Source organism: Stenella coeruleoalba (assembly GCF_951394435.1).
Source record: "Stenella coeruleoalba genome assembly, chromosome: 7".
Lineage (NCBI taxonomy): Eukaryota > Metazoa > Chordata > Mammalia > Artiodactyla > Delphinidae > Stenella > Stenella coeruleoalba.
Genome location: NC_137153.1, coordinates 86,374,801 through 86,388,422, shown reverse-complemented (window position 1 = coordinate 86,388,422; position 13,622 = coordinate 86,374,801). Strand labels below are relative to the sequence as shown.

At 51.8% G+C, this 13,622-nt stretch overlaps 2 protein-coding genes across 2 annotated transcripts; both read left to right on the top strand.

Moving 5' to 3' along the window:
- Positions 1–204: 204 nt before the first annotated feature.
- On the top strand, positions 205–1,548 carry LOC307188741 (olfactory receptor 13J1-like). The gene is given in 3 exon segments (XM_079926278.1): positions 205–547; positions 550–717; positions 720–1,548. Coding segments are annotated over 3 exon segments (927 nt in total). The 5' UTR covers positions 205–327; the 3' UTR covers positions 1,259–1,548.
- Positions 1,549–9,658: 8,110 nt separating this feature from the next.
- Positions 9,659–11,555, top strand: LOC307188737 (olfactory receptor 13C7-like). The gene has a single exon (XM_079926274.1). The coding sequence runs from the start codon at positions 9,790–9,792 to the stop codon at positions 10,798–10,800; it is 1,011 nt and encodes a 336-aa protein (XP_079782400.1). The 5' UTR covers positions 9,659–9,789; the 3' UTR covers positions 10,801–11,555.
- Positions 11,556–13,622: the final 2,067 nt, after the last annotated feature.

Genomic DNA, 13,622 nt, shown 5'->3' with positions numbered 1-13,622 from the left:
TGGGGCATTAAAGGCTCTGAGAAGTCCTGCAGTATATTATTTACTTTTGATTAACCCAATGTTGTTTCAAATTGATTTTTCAGATTGCCTACTAACATTTCCATTACGACTCTTAGGCAAATTCTGATCCACATCCATCCTCATTTTTCACATGGATAAATCGCAGCCTAGAAGAATGGGGACTGCCCAAAGTCACAGAGAGAGAGTGTGTCAGAGCTGGAAAAGACCCTAGCAATATACCTCATCCCTAAAGAGACTCTGTGGGCTCCCCGCCACCCTGCATCCTCTTTCCCTGCCTCCCAGCTGTGCCCTCCAGGGCCCTGCAGTATGGAGCTGGTCAACAGGACAGAGGTCTCTGAGTTCTTCCTGAAAGGATTTTTGGGCTACCCAGCCTTGGAGCACCTGCTCTTCCCTCTGTGCTCAGCCACGTACCTGGTGACCCTGCTGGGGAATACAGCCATCGTGGCAGTGAGTGTGCTGGACGTCCACCTGCTCACACCCATGTACTTCTTCCTGGGCAACCTCTCCATCCTGGATATCTGCTACAGCCCACCTTTGTGCCCCTGATGCTTGTCCACCTCCTGTCGGCCCAGAAGACCATCTCCTTTCTTGGCTGCGCGATGCAGATGTGTCTGAGCCTGTCCACGGGCTCCACACAGTGTCTGCTGCTCGCCATCATGGCCTATGATCGCTACCTGGCCAACTGCCGGCCACTCAGGTGCTGATGGGCCACCGGCTCTGCTTGCTGCTGGCGGGAGCCGCCTGGGTACTCTGCTTCTTCAAGTCAGTGACTGAGACAGTCATCGCCATGAGGCTGCCCTTCTGTGGCCACCGTGTGGTCAGTCACTTCACCTGCGAAATCCTGGCAGTGCTGAAGCTGGCGTGTGGTGATACGTCAGTCAACGAGGTCTTCCTGTGGGTGCGTGCCATCCTGCTGCTGCCCGTGCCCCTGGCGTTCATCTGCCTGTCCTGCATGCTTATCCTGGCCACCATCCTGAGGGTGCCCTCGACCGCTGGACGCCACAAAGCCTTCTCCACCTGCTCGGCGCACCTGGCTGTGGTGCTGCTTTTCTATGGCACCGTCATCTTCACGTACATGAAACTCAGGAGCAAGGAGGCCCACATCTCTGATGAGGCCTCCACGGTCCTCTATGCTGTGGTCACGCCCATGCTGGACCCCGTCATCTACAGCCTGAGGAACGAGGAAGTGACGGAGGTCGCCAGGAAGGTGTGGGACAGGAGATGGACCTCCAGGTGAGGGAGGCCGGGGCTCTGCAGGCTAGCAGGCCAGGCCTTCATTAGCCTACAGTGAGGGCTGCGGGTCTGGAATCTCCAGCCCAGAAACGCAGCACCAAGTCCCACTGATCCTGCCACAGAGGCGCTCACAATCACCCCTCTGCTCCTCCCCCCGGCAGACCCATGGGGCGCTCTCAGCATCACTGCCTGCATCTTTATACCAGCCTCCTGTCTGGCCTTAGGATTTCAGTCTTGTTCCTCCCAGTCTCTCCTCCAAGGGGCATCCAGAGGGATCTTTTTGAAAAGTACATGTGATCCTGTCACTCTCCTGACTGAAACCCCTGGATGGCTCCCCAGAGCTCTCAGGATGAACTGTGAGGTCTTCAGTGGGGCATTCGAGGACCCCACAAGCTGGCCCTGACTAAACCCCCTCCCCATCCTGTGCCCCACAGCCTCCCCCGTCAGCTGCACACGCCAGCCGGCCGTGAGCCTCAGTGTCGCCCAGCACTGCCCAGCTCTGTGCCCTTGCTTGTTCTTTCCACAAGGCAGCCTCCACCCAGCACGCAGTTCCACTCGTAAAAGGACTGCCTGATCCTCAAGGCCCATCTTTTATTTTTTAAATATAGTCCCATGTGATATACAGGAGGTTCTTGTTTTTCTGTTTTTTTTTTTTTTTTTTTTTTTTGCGGTACGCGGGCCTCTCACTGTTGTGGCCTCTCCCGTTGCGGAGTACAGGCTCCAGACGCGCAGGCTCAGCAGCCATGGCTCACGGGCCCAGCCGCTCCGCGGCATGCGGAATCCTCCCGGACCGGGGCACGAACCCGCGTCCCCTGCATCGGCAGGCGGACTCTCAACCACTGCGCCACCAGGGAAGCCTTCTGTTTTATATATAGTAATGTGTATCTGTTAATTCCACGCTCCTAACTTATCCCTGCCCCCATCTCAAGGCCCATCTTGAATGCCACCTCCGCCAGGAAGCCCCTCCCACTCTGCATCTCTCACTGTGCTCTTCCTGCTTTATTTTCAGTGTTACTGTTAAGAGCAGGTAGTATCAGATTCCACTCTGTCCCAAGGTCCAGCCCGGCCCAACCCCAGGCCCTTAAAAATAAAGAAATAATAAATAAATAAATAAATAGATAGATAGACTTCTTAAATAGAAAACACATCGATGTAGGGGTGACAATGGCAGAGCCTGGGGTCCTTCCCAAATCTGACCAGAGCTGAGATGGAGCTCACAGATGACAGGCATGACCTAGTGCCTTGGGAGGTGACAGTAGAGGCAGTGACGAGCCCTAGCACCCAAGATTTCCAGACCTGCCCAGCCACCGGGATACCAATCACTCCAAGCAGCTTAGGGCCTGGATTCTCCTGTCTCCCTTTTAGCAGCAGTAGCTTCCGGGGCCTCCCTGCCCGGCATCCAGGCCTCACCTGGCCTTGGGGAGACTCTGCTCTACCTGTCTTCAGCCTACCCCCTAGGACCCTGCCATAGCTACCTCTTCCTGGTGCTCAGCCTTTTCCCAGCTTTCCTCTCTGAGAGCTCAATGAACACACAGAGGAAATGGACTCAGATTCAGAGAGCATCTCCATTCCCTGCCCGCTCTGGCCTCAGTGTCACCGTCCATGTGATGGGAGAGCTGAGCTTGGTCGCAAGCAGCGGGCCAGCTCTCCTGCTGCCTGGCTGCAGGTAAGCACATTCCTTGCTTGGGCCCTCAGTTCCCCTCCAGTCCCTCTTCCTATTCCTCGGTTGGTCAGAACAGAGGCACAGAGGAGGGAAGCACAGCCCCGCAGCTCACAGCCTGACCAAGCCAGGGTGACCGCTGCCACTAAGACCTTCTGCTAGGCCTTTGATGCCACGACAGGGGTTAGGACTTTATCCTGTGGGCATTTGGGTTTACAATCATTACTTATAGATACTTTTAGAAAGGTCACTGATTAGATACCTTTCTTCACCCATGAAATTGTCAAAGAATTGTTTTTAATGTCTATTGTTAACTACGGTGCAGTGAAGTAGGTAATGTCATACACTGCTGGTGGGGGTGGGAATAAGTTAATATGACCTTCCTGCCAAGTAAGCGGTGGGTATGAATCAAGAAACTTAAAAACTTCAGACCTTGGGCTTCCCTGGTGGCGCAGTGGTTGAGAGTCCGCCTGCCGATGCAGGGGACACGGGTTCGTGCCCCGGTCCGGGAAGATACCACATGCCGTGGAGCGGCTAGGCCCGTGAGCCATGGCCGCTGAGCCTGCGCGTCCGAAGCCTGTGCACCGCAACGGGAGAGGCCACAACAATGACAGGCCTGCGTACCGCAAAAAAAAAAAAAAACAAAAAAAAACTTCAGACCTTCTGACGCAACACCTCTACTTCTAGGAATTAGTCTGAGAAAATTATTAGAGGTGCAAAGATTTATGTATAAGTATATATATATATATATATATACATATATGGATATTAATCACAGCGTTATTTATGGTAACAAAAATTTGTAAGTATCTTAATGTCCAAGCATAGCAGAATGTTTAAATAAATCCTGGTGGAGCCCAATGATAGACTGTGACACAGCCATTAGAAATCCTATTTTTTGAAGGATATTTGATGATGGGAAATTCTCACACTGTAATTAATAGAAAAAGGCAGAACATATAACATTGTACTCAGTATAATCCCAATTCTTTAAAGGTATTTTTCTTATGGATATATGAATAAGTATGTATGTAGAAAATTCTGGAAAATTAAGACAAAATGTGAACTAACAGTCGTTTCCTTTGGCTGATGGGATTACAGATAAATATTGTTTCCTTACTTATTCTTTCCAATATTGTCCAATACTTCTAAAATGAACATCACTTTGAACTTAAAAATAATATTATTTTTGAGACATGGAAGATCATGTGGCTCCAGAGTAGAGCACAGACGAGAAGGGCCCTGGGCTGAGGGCAGCAAGTGTGGAAGCTGGTGCCATAACCCAGGCACCCACGGGGCCTGAGCCAGGTGGGCAGTCAGGCAGAGAGGGCGGGGCTGAGAAACCTTGGGGACATTCAGCTGATCGCAGAGGTGGCTGAGGGAGAGGGGGACTGTGCGCTGGTGCCCGAGCTTCTGGCTTATTTGGGTGGATAGTGCTCCACCGTGAAAGAAACACTGAGTTATGGGGAAGATGAGAGAATCAGGCTGGAGCGGGTGGGATGGGAGGGTGGTGATGAGCTTGTTTGGATGCATTTGTGGGTAACCATGGGGTGGCAAGACAGCCCTGTTCCTAAGCAGCTGGAAAATAAGTGGGGACAATCTTCCAATATTTATTTTGACCTGTGTCCTTGAAAAAAAAATTCCAAGAGACAAATCATAGTATAATGGGAAAATCTGCAACTGCTGCTGCATTATTTAAGGCTGTTTTTTAGTCCCTAAACTGTGTCAAGTTGTCATTCTTTATTGTGAAGGAAAGAGAAGGACATGGAAAGGGAAATGGAAAAGGGAACCTGCAGAAACTCACGCACCTGGCTCAACCCCTGACTTCATGGTCCCTCACAAGGGCTCGGAGTCTCACCCTGTACAGCAATTCGCTTTCCTTAACCTTTCATGAGTGCAGGTCCCCACAGCTCTCCTGGAAGGAGACACCCCATTTCACAGCCCAGGACGCCGAGGCCAAGGGCAGGGGTCGTAGCACCCCAGCCTCAGGTCCAAGGGGCAGGGCTGCAATGAGACCTTCAGATTCTCTGTCCAGTGTCTCTCCTGTGCCCTCCTCACCCAGCCAGGGCCTCCTGGAGCAGCACAGGGAACCTGGGGTCTCTGAAGCCCCATAGCTGGCAAATGTGCAAACTTGTATAGTTGCAGAGCTTGAACTTTAAATTGGGCAGGGACTGAGAGGTGCCCAAGGGCAAGGAGCACACGACGTGTCTGCATGGCAAGGGACCAGGAGGCTGGGCCTCAGGGCCTCCCCCCGGCCCACCCCAGCACAGTGTGTCTGCTGGTAATGAACTCAGTACTCCCTTGCTCTGCTCTCCCAGGCCTCAGGTCACCTCACCAGGCAGCTGCTTCAGCCACCTGCCTGCACTAATGCCACTGGGCCAATAGGTAGGAGGTAAGGAGAACCCATCTAGCATGTTGACTCTTCTCATGGACTTTTTTTTAAACATGCAAAAAACCAGAATATCTGCTTGGGGAAGGGAACATAATGGTAGTAATAATATCAGCTACCACTGACTGAATACTTACCATGTGCCAAGCTCTGTGCTAAGAGCTTTCACTGGATCCTCAAAATCACCCCATGAGGAAATACTATTCTTATTTCCACAGGTAAGGAAGCTGAGGCTGAGAAAACAATTAGCAAGTGGCAGGTCTGGGACATGGGCCCTGGTTGCTCTGACTCACCTCAAAGCCCACACTCACCTGCTTTGCTAACACAGCGAGGAATGTGAAGCAGGAATCCCAGATCCAGGCATTTCCGGGAAATTGTAACAGGAGCTTCTTCTTGTTATGCCCCTCACCTTCCTTTTAAAATAATATGTAAAGCCTAAAATAAGTATTAAATGGTTCAAACTAGATTTACCAGCCAATGAAATTGACATGATATTTACCATGCAAAGTGACCCTGGGTCTGTCAGACCTCAGGGTTGGAAGTTGCTAGAAAGATGTGAGGGGGGAATGTTTTGAAGGTTGCACAGAGTACCAGAGACAAGCTAACTGAATGGCTCCATTTCACTCAAGGAGAAACTGGACCAAGGTCATATAGCAGAATCGGAACAAAGGCAAGAATCCAATCTGGGCCCCTCACCCCAGTCGAGGGCTCCTTCCATGGCATCTCCCTGCCTCTCAGGAGGGGTAAAACTGGGGAGTGGATTAGACAATGATTCTCAGAGACACTCAATTTCCTATCACTCTGGGTATCTGACTTTCCAGGACATGACAGGGTGAGAGGCCTGGCAGACAGATGCTAGAGTGATTTTCTGAGTGTATTGCGAAACACCATCGTACCCAAGCGCTCTGCAACGTTTCTGGTCCTCTTCCAGCTGAGCATGTGGTAGGACTACACAGGCCAGTGCATTGTGGGCATTTGGGATACAAGTCACTTCTGGGTCGGAGCACTTAACTTCTGGTGTGAGATGCTCTGGTGTGTTCTTCCCCAGCCGTAACAACTGGTGATGTCCCAGGTGGTGGAGCCAGGGTCTCTGAGGATGATGACCTGGAACAGAGCCCCCTGAAAACCTGCAATGGACATGTAGCGTGAGAACTAAACCTCTGTCGTGGTAAGCCACTAAAATTATGAGGTTGTATGTTATTGCAGCAAAACCCAGCTCATCTTAACTGATGGAGCAAGGGAACTGCAGCTGCTCCCTCATGTCCCAGCCTGGGCCCACGCTGCAGTCAAAGCTGTTGGTAACCTGGCAGCATGGTATTTTCTAGACACAGCCTTATTTCTTTGAGGTCATAAGCCCATGGCCTAGTGGGCTGTTCCTAACTTCCATGAATGTGTTATGATCAGACTCTTAAACTGTAAGCAACCCCTATCACTCTCCTGATTTAGCTCTCCAGAGAGAGCAGCTATCCCTGCAGGGAGGAGACTGGCCCCACTAAAGCTCTCCTCCCAGCAATCACACGGCTACATCGTTGTTCTGCTGGTGTGTGCTCTGGAGGAAGGCGAGAGAGGGTGATCTCAAGGTAAGAAATCTGGGATCAGGATTTTGGCAGAAGAAAAGCACTGGATCTCAAATGGTACCTCCTCCGTGTAGGCACTGCAGGGTGTTAGGGATGAACTGGACACAGCCCTTTGATTTCCACAGCTCACAGTCTATTGTGTGAGAGAGAATGACACACTAACTGCTAGTGGCTGTGTGAGCGTCATGTTTTCGGGATGGTCAGTCCTGTGGACTGGGAAGGCGGGCCCCGCAGAGGAGGTGCGTGTGAGCTGAGCCTTGGAGGATGAGTGGAAGAGAAAGGCCGCTCCGGCTGAGGAAAGTATGAGAAGAGAGACGAGACAGGAGTGTGTGGGATTTGTCCATCAATGGGGAGTGGTCTGAGGCTGAGCAGGGGTGGATGAAGGTACAGGAGTTGAGGTAGGAGGGCAGACCAGAGCCTGGTGACAAAAGCCCTCAATTGCCTGTGCCATTCCCACTTGATTTTTTTGTTGGAGACAAGGGTGGGGAAGAGAAATGCAGAGTCAGGCTATTTCCCACCTTTTACCTGCCTGAAAACACCCTCCACACCTATGTCCAGTGTCAAAATTTGAGGTTAAAAGGTCTTTTTTGGGCAACACACCCAAAAAAGACCAAGGCCTTATAATTGAATCTGAAATTAAGCTTTGGGCTTAATCCAGCCACTTGAAGTCACAACCCAGGAAAGATGCTTCCTTTTAACTTCTTCTTTCCAGACCTCAGGTTTTACTTTACATCCCAGACTCAAAGAGAATCTCAGAGGTTTCTAAAGCTGAGAGAGGAAGGGATGTGACCAAGGTCACCAGAGAGCAAGGAAATGAGTGTAAACTGTTAGGCCAGAAGCTGCATCTGCCTCTGCTGTATTCCCAGCACCCAGCACATAGCAGGTGCTCAATAACAATTTGATGAATGAGGGAACGAATGAACCATCACAATCAGGCAATTCTTTACCTGTCAAACTTCAGCAAAAAAATCGCTACCTTTAAATGTTTACATGGATAAGATTTACGGTCATTGGCTGACCCAGATTTATCAACTACCCCTGTATGTTCCAGAAACGCCCCTAACAATCGCCTTGATTTAGGCTGGAGGAGGGAAAACCAGCACAGGCTCTGGGGAGAGAGGGGTCATGATAGATGCTGGAGCTCTTGTGCGGGGAGGTGATGAGCACAGATCCAGCAGGTGCCTGCGGCTGAGGACACAGTCTTTGATCTGGAGTCTTGCTGCTGGGTGGCTCACCAGCACTTTTCTGTGTGTCTCATCTGGCTACACAAAATTCCCGTTTTTCAGAAGGCAACTGAGTCTCAAAGGCCAAGCGACTTGGTCAACATCACACAGCTAGTTAGAGCTGGAGCTGGGATGCAACGCTGGGTTTTCAGAATCCTGCGCTGAATATCTGTTGAGTGACTGTCCTTGGCAGCACTCGCTGTACAAGGTGCCGAGAGGAAGGAGACAGTCCCGCTCTCGAGGGTGGTAGAGGAGACAGGTGCACAACACGAGAGCACAGAGGATGGTCAGGGGCTGTGGGAGCACAAGAAGGGGGCAGGTGACTCTGCAGGGTGCAGGAGGGAGAGGAGGAGAGATGAGCTGGACTCTGAAGGAGCAGGAATGCCCCCACTGGGGAAGAGAGGGAGGACTGCCTATAAAAGGGAACTTCTTGGGCCAAGATGTAGTGCTGGGAAAATACATGGTTTATTCAGGAGAGGGTGAGCCCATTGGCCCCTACAAATGATAGATGCAACTAGGCAGGAGGAATGAGGGGGAAGATCCAGTCCTGGAGGACGGACAGGGTTCCAATGCTGTCACAGGACATAGGCCTCACAGTAAAGCTAGGCGTGAAGGGAGTGAGGGAAGGGGTAGTTATATATCTTCTGAAAGGTTAAAGTTCACCCTCAGCTCCTATTTCTCCCTTACACCAGGGATCACTGGGGCTACAAGACAGCTTTCCCATCTAACACTTGACACTTCACTCCCTCGTGACACTGGCATTTCCCAAACAGGCTGAGACCAGCTCAGAAGAGCAACGGAAGCTACCTGGGCGAAGACCGCAACCTTTCCCACCCTCCCTGTATAAAGCTAGTCAATGACTGATGACGCCTCTACCACATGAGACCTGGTTTCCCTCTTTGTGTGAGATTACTGCTGATATTATTCATCCTAAAAAGCAATATGGAGGCCAAGAAGAGAGTCACTTGGTTTTCAGGACCAGGGTTAAATGCTGTGACCAGTGGCTCTATTGGGATATGTATGTTCTTGTACGTTCTTTTAAAAATCAATGGATGGTCTGTGATTCCTTAAGGAGGAATGGCCAGAATAAGGCTTACACATCCTATGGAGTGGAAATGTTCAATCTTTGTGCCCAAAGGAACGCTAAGTGAGCATCACTCATCACCCACCTCCCTCCCCGAGCTCATCTCTTAAGAAAGAGGGGCAGCACTTGTGACAGGTGCGGCATCTTTTTATCCACTTATTTTTCATACAACTATAGCCCCAGCACCTAAACAATACCTAGCACAGAGGAGGCATTCAACAAATATTCAGTGAGTGAATGAATCTGAAACACAATGGGCATAATTCAGCCGTATGAAGTCATAACCTAGAAATGATGCTTCCTCTTAACAGGCAAGAACGCTTTAGATTCCAAAGGAGCACCTGAAACATGAACCCTACTCTATCATCTCCCCTGAGCCCACCCTGGGGAGAAGACAGATGAGCCTAGGGGATTAGAATGGGTCCCGCCTCCCCTAAGTTACACCAGAACTGCAGAGCTGAGAGGGCTGGCTTGCAGACCTGAAGTCCACTCTCTTATTATACAGATGGTGAGACTAAATTCCAGAGGCAGGGCTGACCCGCTCCAGGTCATACATCCAGGTTGCTTGGCTCCCAGGCCAGCTGGTGCTTTTTCCAACACCCATGTGGTCCAGATGGGAAAGGAGGGAGAATGAGATGGATGGGGCCAACCAGACGGCCGTGACAGAGTATGTCCTGCTGGGGCTACACGAGCACCACAACCTAGAGATGGTGCTGTTTGTACTCTGCCTGGGCATCTACTCTGTGATAGTGCTGGGGAACGCCCTCCTCATCGGGCTGAATATGCTGGACCCCCGCCTGCAAAGCCCCGTGTACTTCTTCCTCAGCAACCTCTCCCTCATGGATATCTGTGGCACATCCTCCTTTGTGCCTCTCATGCTGGTCAATTCCCTGGAAACCCAAAGCACCATCTCCGTCCCTGGCTGCACCCTGCAGATGTTCCTGACCCTGGCACTGGGCTCCACGGAGTGCCCGATCCTGGCCATGATGGCGTGTGACCGTCACGTGGCCATCTGCCAGCCGCTTCAGTACTCAGAGCTCATGAGCAGGCAGACGTGCGTGTGGATGGCGGCACTGAGCTGGAGGACAGGCTTTGCCAACTCCCTGCTGCAATCCACTCTCACCTGGAGCCTCCCCTTCTGTGGCCACAACGTCATCAACCACTTCTGTGAGATCTTGGCAGTGCTGAAACTAGCCTGTGGGGACATCTCTCTAAACGCGCTGCTAACAATGGTGGCCACTACTGTCGTGACGCTGGCCCCGTTGCGGCTCATCTGCCTGTCCTACATTTTCATCCTTGCTGCCATCCTGAGGGTGCCCTCTGCTGCCGGCTGGAAGAAAGCCTTCTCTACCTGCTCTGCCCACCTCACAGTGGTGGTGGTTTTCTATGGGACCACCTCCTTCATGTACTTCAAGCCCAAGGCCAAGGACCCCAACTTGGCTAAGATTATCGCATTGTTCTATGGGGTTGTGACACCCTCGCTGAACCCCATCATCTACAGCCTGAGGAATACAGAGGTGAAAGCTGCCGCCATAGCTCTGCTGAGGGGAGACCTGCTCTCCAGGGAAATGTCCCGTTTTTCCTGTTGCTCTCTATCAGGCAGGACAGGCTAGGGTACACTCTGGTCATGATTTCAAAATTTCAGTGGCTTAAAACCACAAAGGTTTTTTCTCACTTACGCTACAGGTCCATCAGAGGTTGGCTGGGGGATGTGCTCTGCACCATCGCCTTCATCCCTCTGGGACTCAGGATGATAAAGCAGCCACCATCTGGCACATTGCTGGTCCAAGTGGCAAAAGGCAAAGAGAAAATGACAAAGCCTGCGCTGATTCTTAAAGCTTCCGCTCAGAAGTGACCTGTTACTTCCACTTCCACCTCACTGGCCAAGGCAAGGCGCACACCAGGGCTGACACCGAGGGGGAGGGAACACCCACCTACCACGCATCTGGAAGGAGGGGGAGGACTGAAGAATTTGTGAAGAGCCTAGTGACAACCACCCACCCTACAGTCAACCCAGGGGCTACTGGAGATTTCTAGAGCTTCCTTTTCTTGGACCAACTGTCCTTCACCGGCTGCTGCCAGGTTCATCATCCCAGGAGAGTGCTGGTTAGCTCTCTTGTGGTGGCTTTGGACTGGGTCGAGCTAACTAGGGTGGAACCGGGCCTCCCCGAGTTTCCTTCCCTGTAAGGTTCTGGGATCGGGTGGACCACGAGAGAAATCCGCATGAGATGGGAGGCGAAGGCGAAGCAGCACCGTCGTGGTGGGAGCCCTCACTTGCTGTCACCGGCCTGGGGCTCACCTTGCTGTCAGCACAGCTGCTCCAGCTCCTGCCACGCCGCCTGCAGCTGCTCGGAGGCCCGTGCCAAGTGTAGCGCCACGCCAGAGAGTGCCAGCTCCTCCTGCAGGTCACCAGTGTCACTGAGCCTGAAGGCAGCGAGGCCCAGACACGGGCTCCGGTCTGTCCTCACCTCCCCCTTCACGCCCCCCGAGAGCAGCTTCAGGCCCGACACCAGGTGCAGAGGCCCAGCTTTGCACAGGCTTCTCCAACTGCTCCCACAATCGACAGCTCTGTTCTCTACAACAGACCCCTTATATCACTCACGCTTGCCCTACTTTGGCCAGACCCTGGCTGATGCCTCACTCAAGAGCCTACGATGGCTCCCCTTAACCACAGAATGAAGCCCTAACTCTTCAGTTGAGTTCAAGCCCTCCAGAACCCAGCCCCCCACTTCTCCAGCCCGATGTTCCACTAACCCCCTTCACACGGTGACCCCCTCGCTACAGTGTCTGTACTGCCTGCACCTTGGTGTCTCGCTCATGCTCATCCCTGGCGAGACCTGGGACTATTTTTCCAAGCCACCTTAGACACCAGCTCTCTCACACAGCCTTTCCTGGTGCACTTTGAATAGTCTCTCTTTCCTTTACGTCCCACAGCACTTTGTTGGTATCTTTCACTCGGTATCCATCCCATTCTGCTTTGCATCCATGGTATTTCACCACCACGTGGGCTCCTTGATGGTGGGATTCAACCAGGTCTGGCTTGTCTCTGCAGCTCCCACAGAGCTTTCCCGATAGAGGGTTACTGAACTGAACTGTCCCTCAGAAGCCCTCACAATGTCACATCTGGGGATTGGATCCTGTGCTGCTGGGTGTGCCCCAGGCAGCTGTGGACAGTCCAGGGTTTAGTCCAAATGTGTGGACAGACATGAGCAGAGAGCAGCAGTATCTGGTGGCCACGGCCATGTATTCCAGGAAGTCACTTGAACAAGTCAGGAGACAACAAAGGACCCCTGCTTTGGGACCCAGGAGGCCAAGGTTCCAGACCTGGTTCAGCTGCTCTGCCTGTCACGGTCTTCTTGCTGGCCCTCTCCCTCCAGGAATCCCAAAGGCACCTCAAACTCAAACTATCCACAACTGAACTCATCATTCTGCCCCACAAAGGTGTGTCATCATCTCAGGGAATGGCACCAACACCCGCCCCAAGTCACCAAGCCAGAAACATGGCAGTCACCATAGGCTTTCTTTCATCCCTCACCACCCCACACATCCAAGCAGTCACCATGTCCTAGAGAATCCACCTCATAACGGCTCTCGGATCAGTCCCCTCCTTCCCACTGACACCGCCTTCACCATCTCTCTCTCAAATAGTGCAACATCGGTTTTGCTGCACTTTCAGCCTCCAAATCCTCTCCAAAATCCATCCTCTGCACCAGCCGTCAAAACACCTATCTGAAAAGACAAAATAACGCAAACAAAACAAAACAATCTGATCCGCTACTCTCCTGCTTAAATCCCTCCAATGAGGCCATTGCTCATTTCCCTAGGATAAAAGCCAGACCCCATGTACCTGCCCAGCCTCATCACTGGCTGCTTGCCTCCGCCCTAACTGCACACACACACACCCTGCAGGTCCAGAGGCCCTGAACTAGTCCCAGTTCCCCAGTAAAGATCAGTCTTTCCTGCTCCTGTGTCTCCCCCTTGCTGTTGCCTCCCATGTCCAAACACCTGACCTTTAGCTAACATACATTGGAGACTTACCACATAGCAGGCTAGGCACTATACTAAGTGTTCTAAGTGCTTTCCTGCTTGGGGACCAGATGGGATGATGGAAATTTCAGGGGAGGAATGTGATATGGACACTGGTGACCAGAGTGAACACTCTGCCAACATCCTGGCATTATGGAAACTCATTCAATCCTCACTCAATGCCCTCCACTCCATCCGGCTTCCAGAAAACTCCTTCTGATCCCTCCTAGCTGGGTGGGGTCTGTCTCAGCTCTGTCTCCCTCTTCAGTGCCTTCTGTACTCTACTGTGTCCTGAATCCCAGCTATTTGGGCTCATGTGTCCTAGTGATCTGTGTGGCATAATATTTCTGATACAGGAACAGACACCTAGCCCACACCTCTCCTTCCTTCTCACCATTCAATTGGTGAA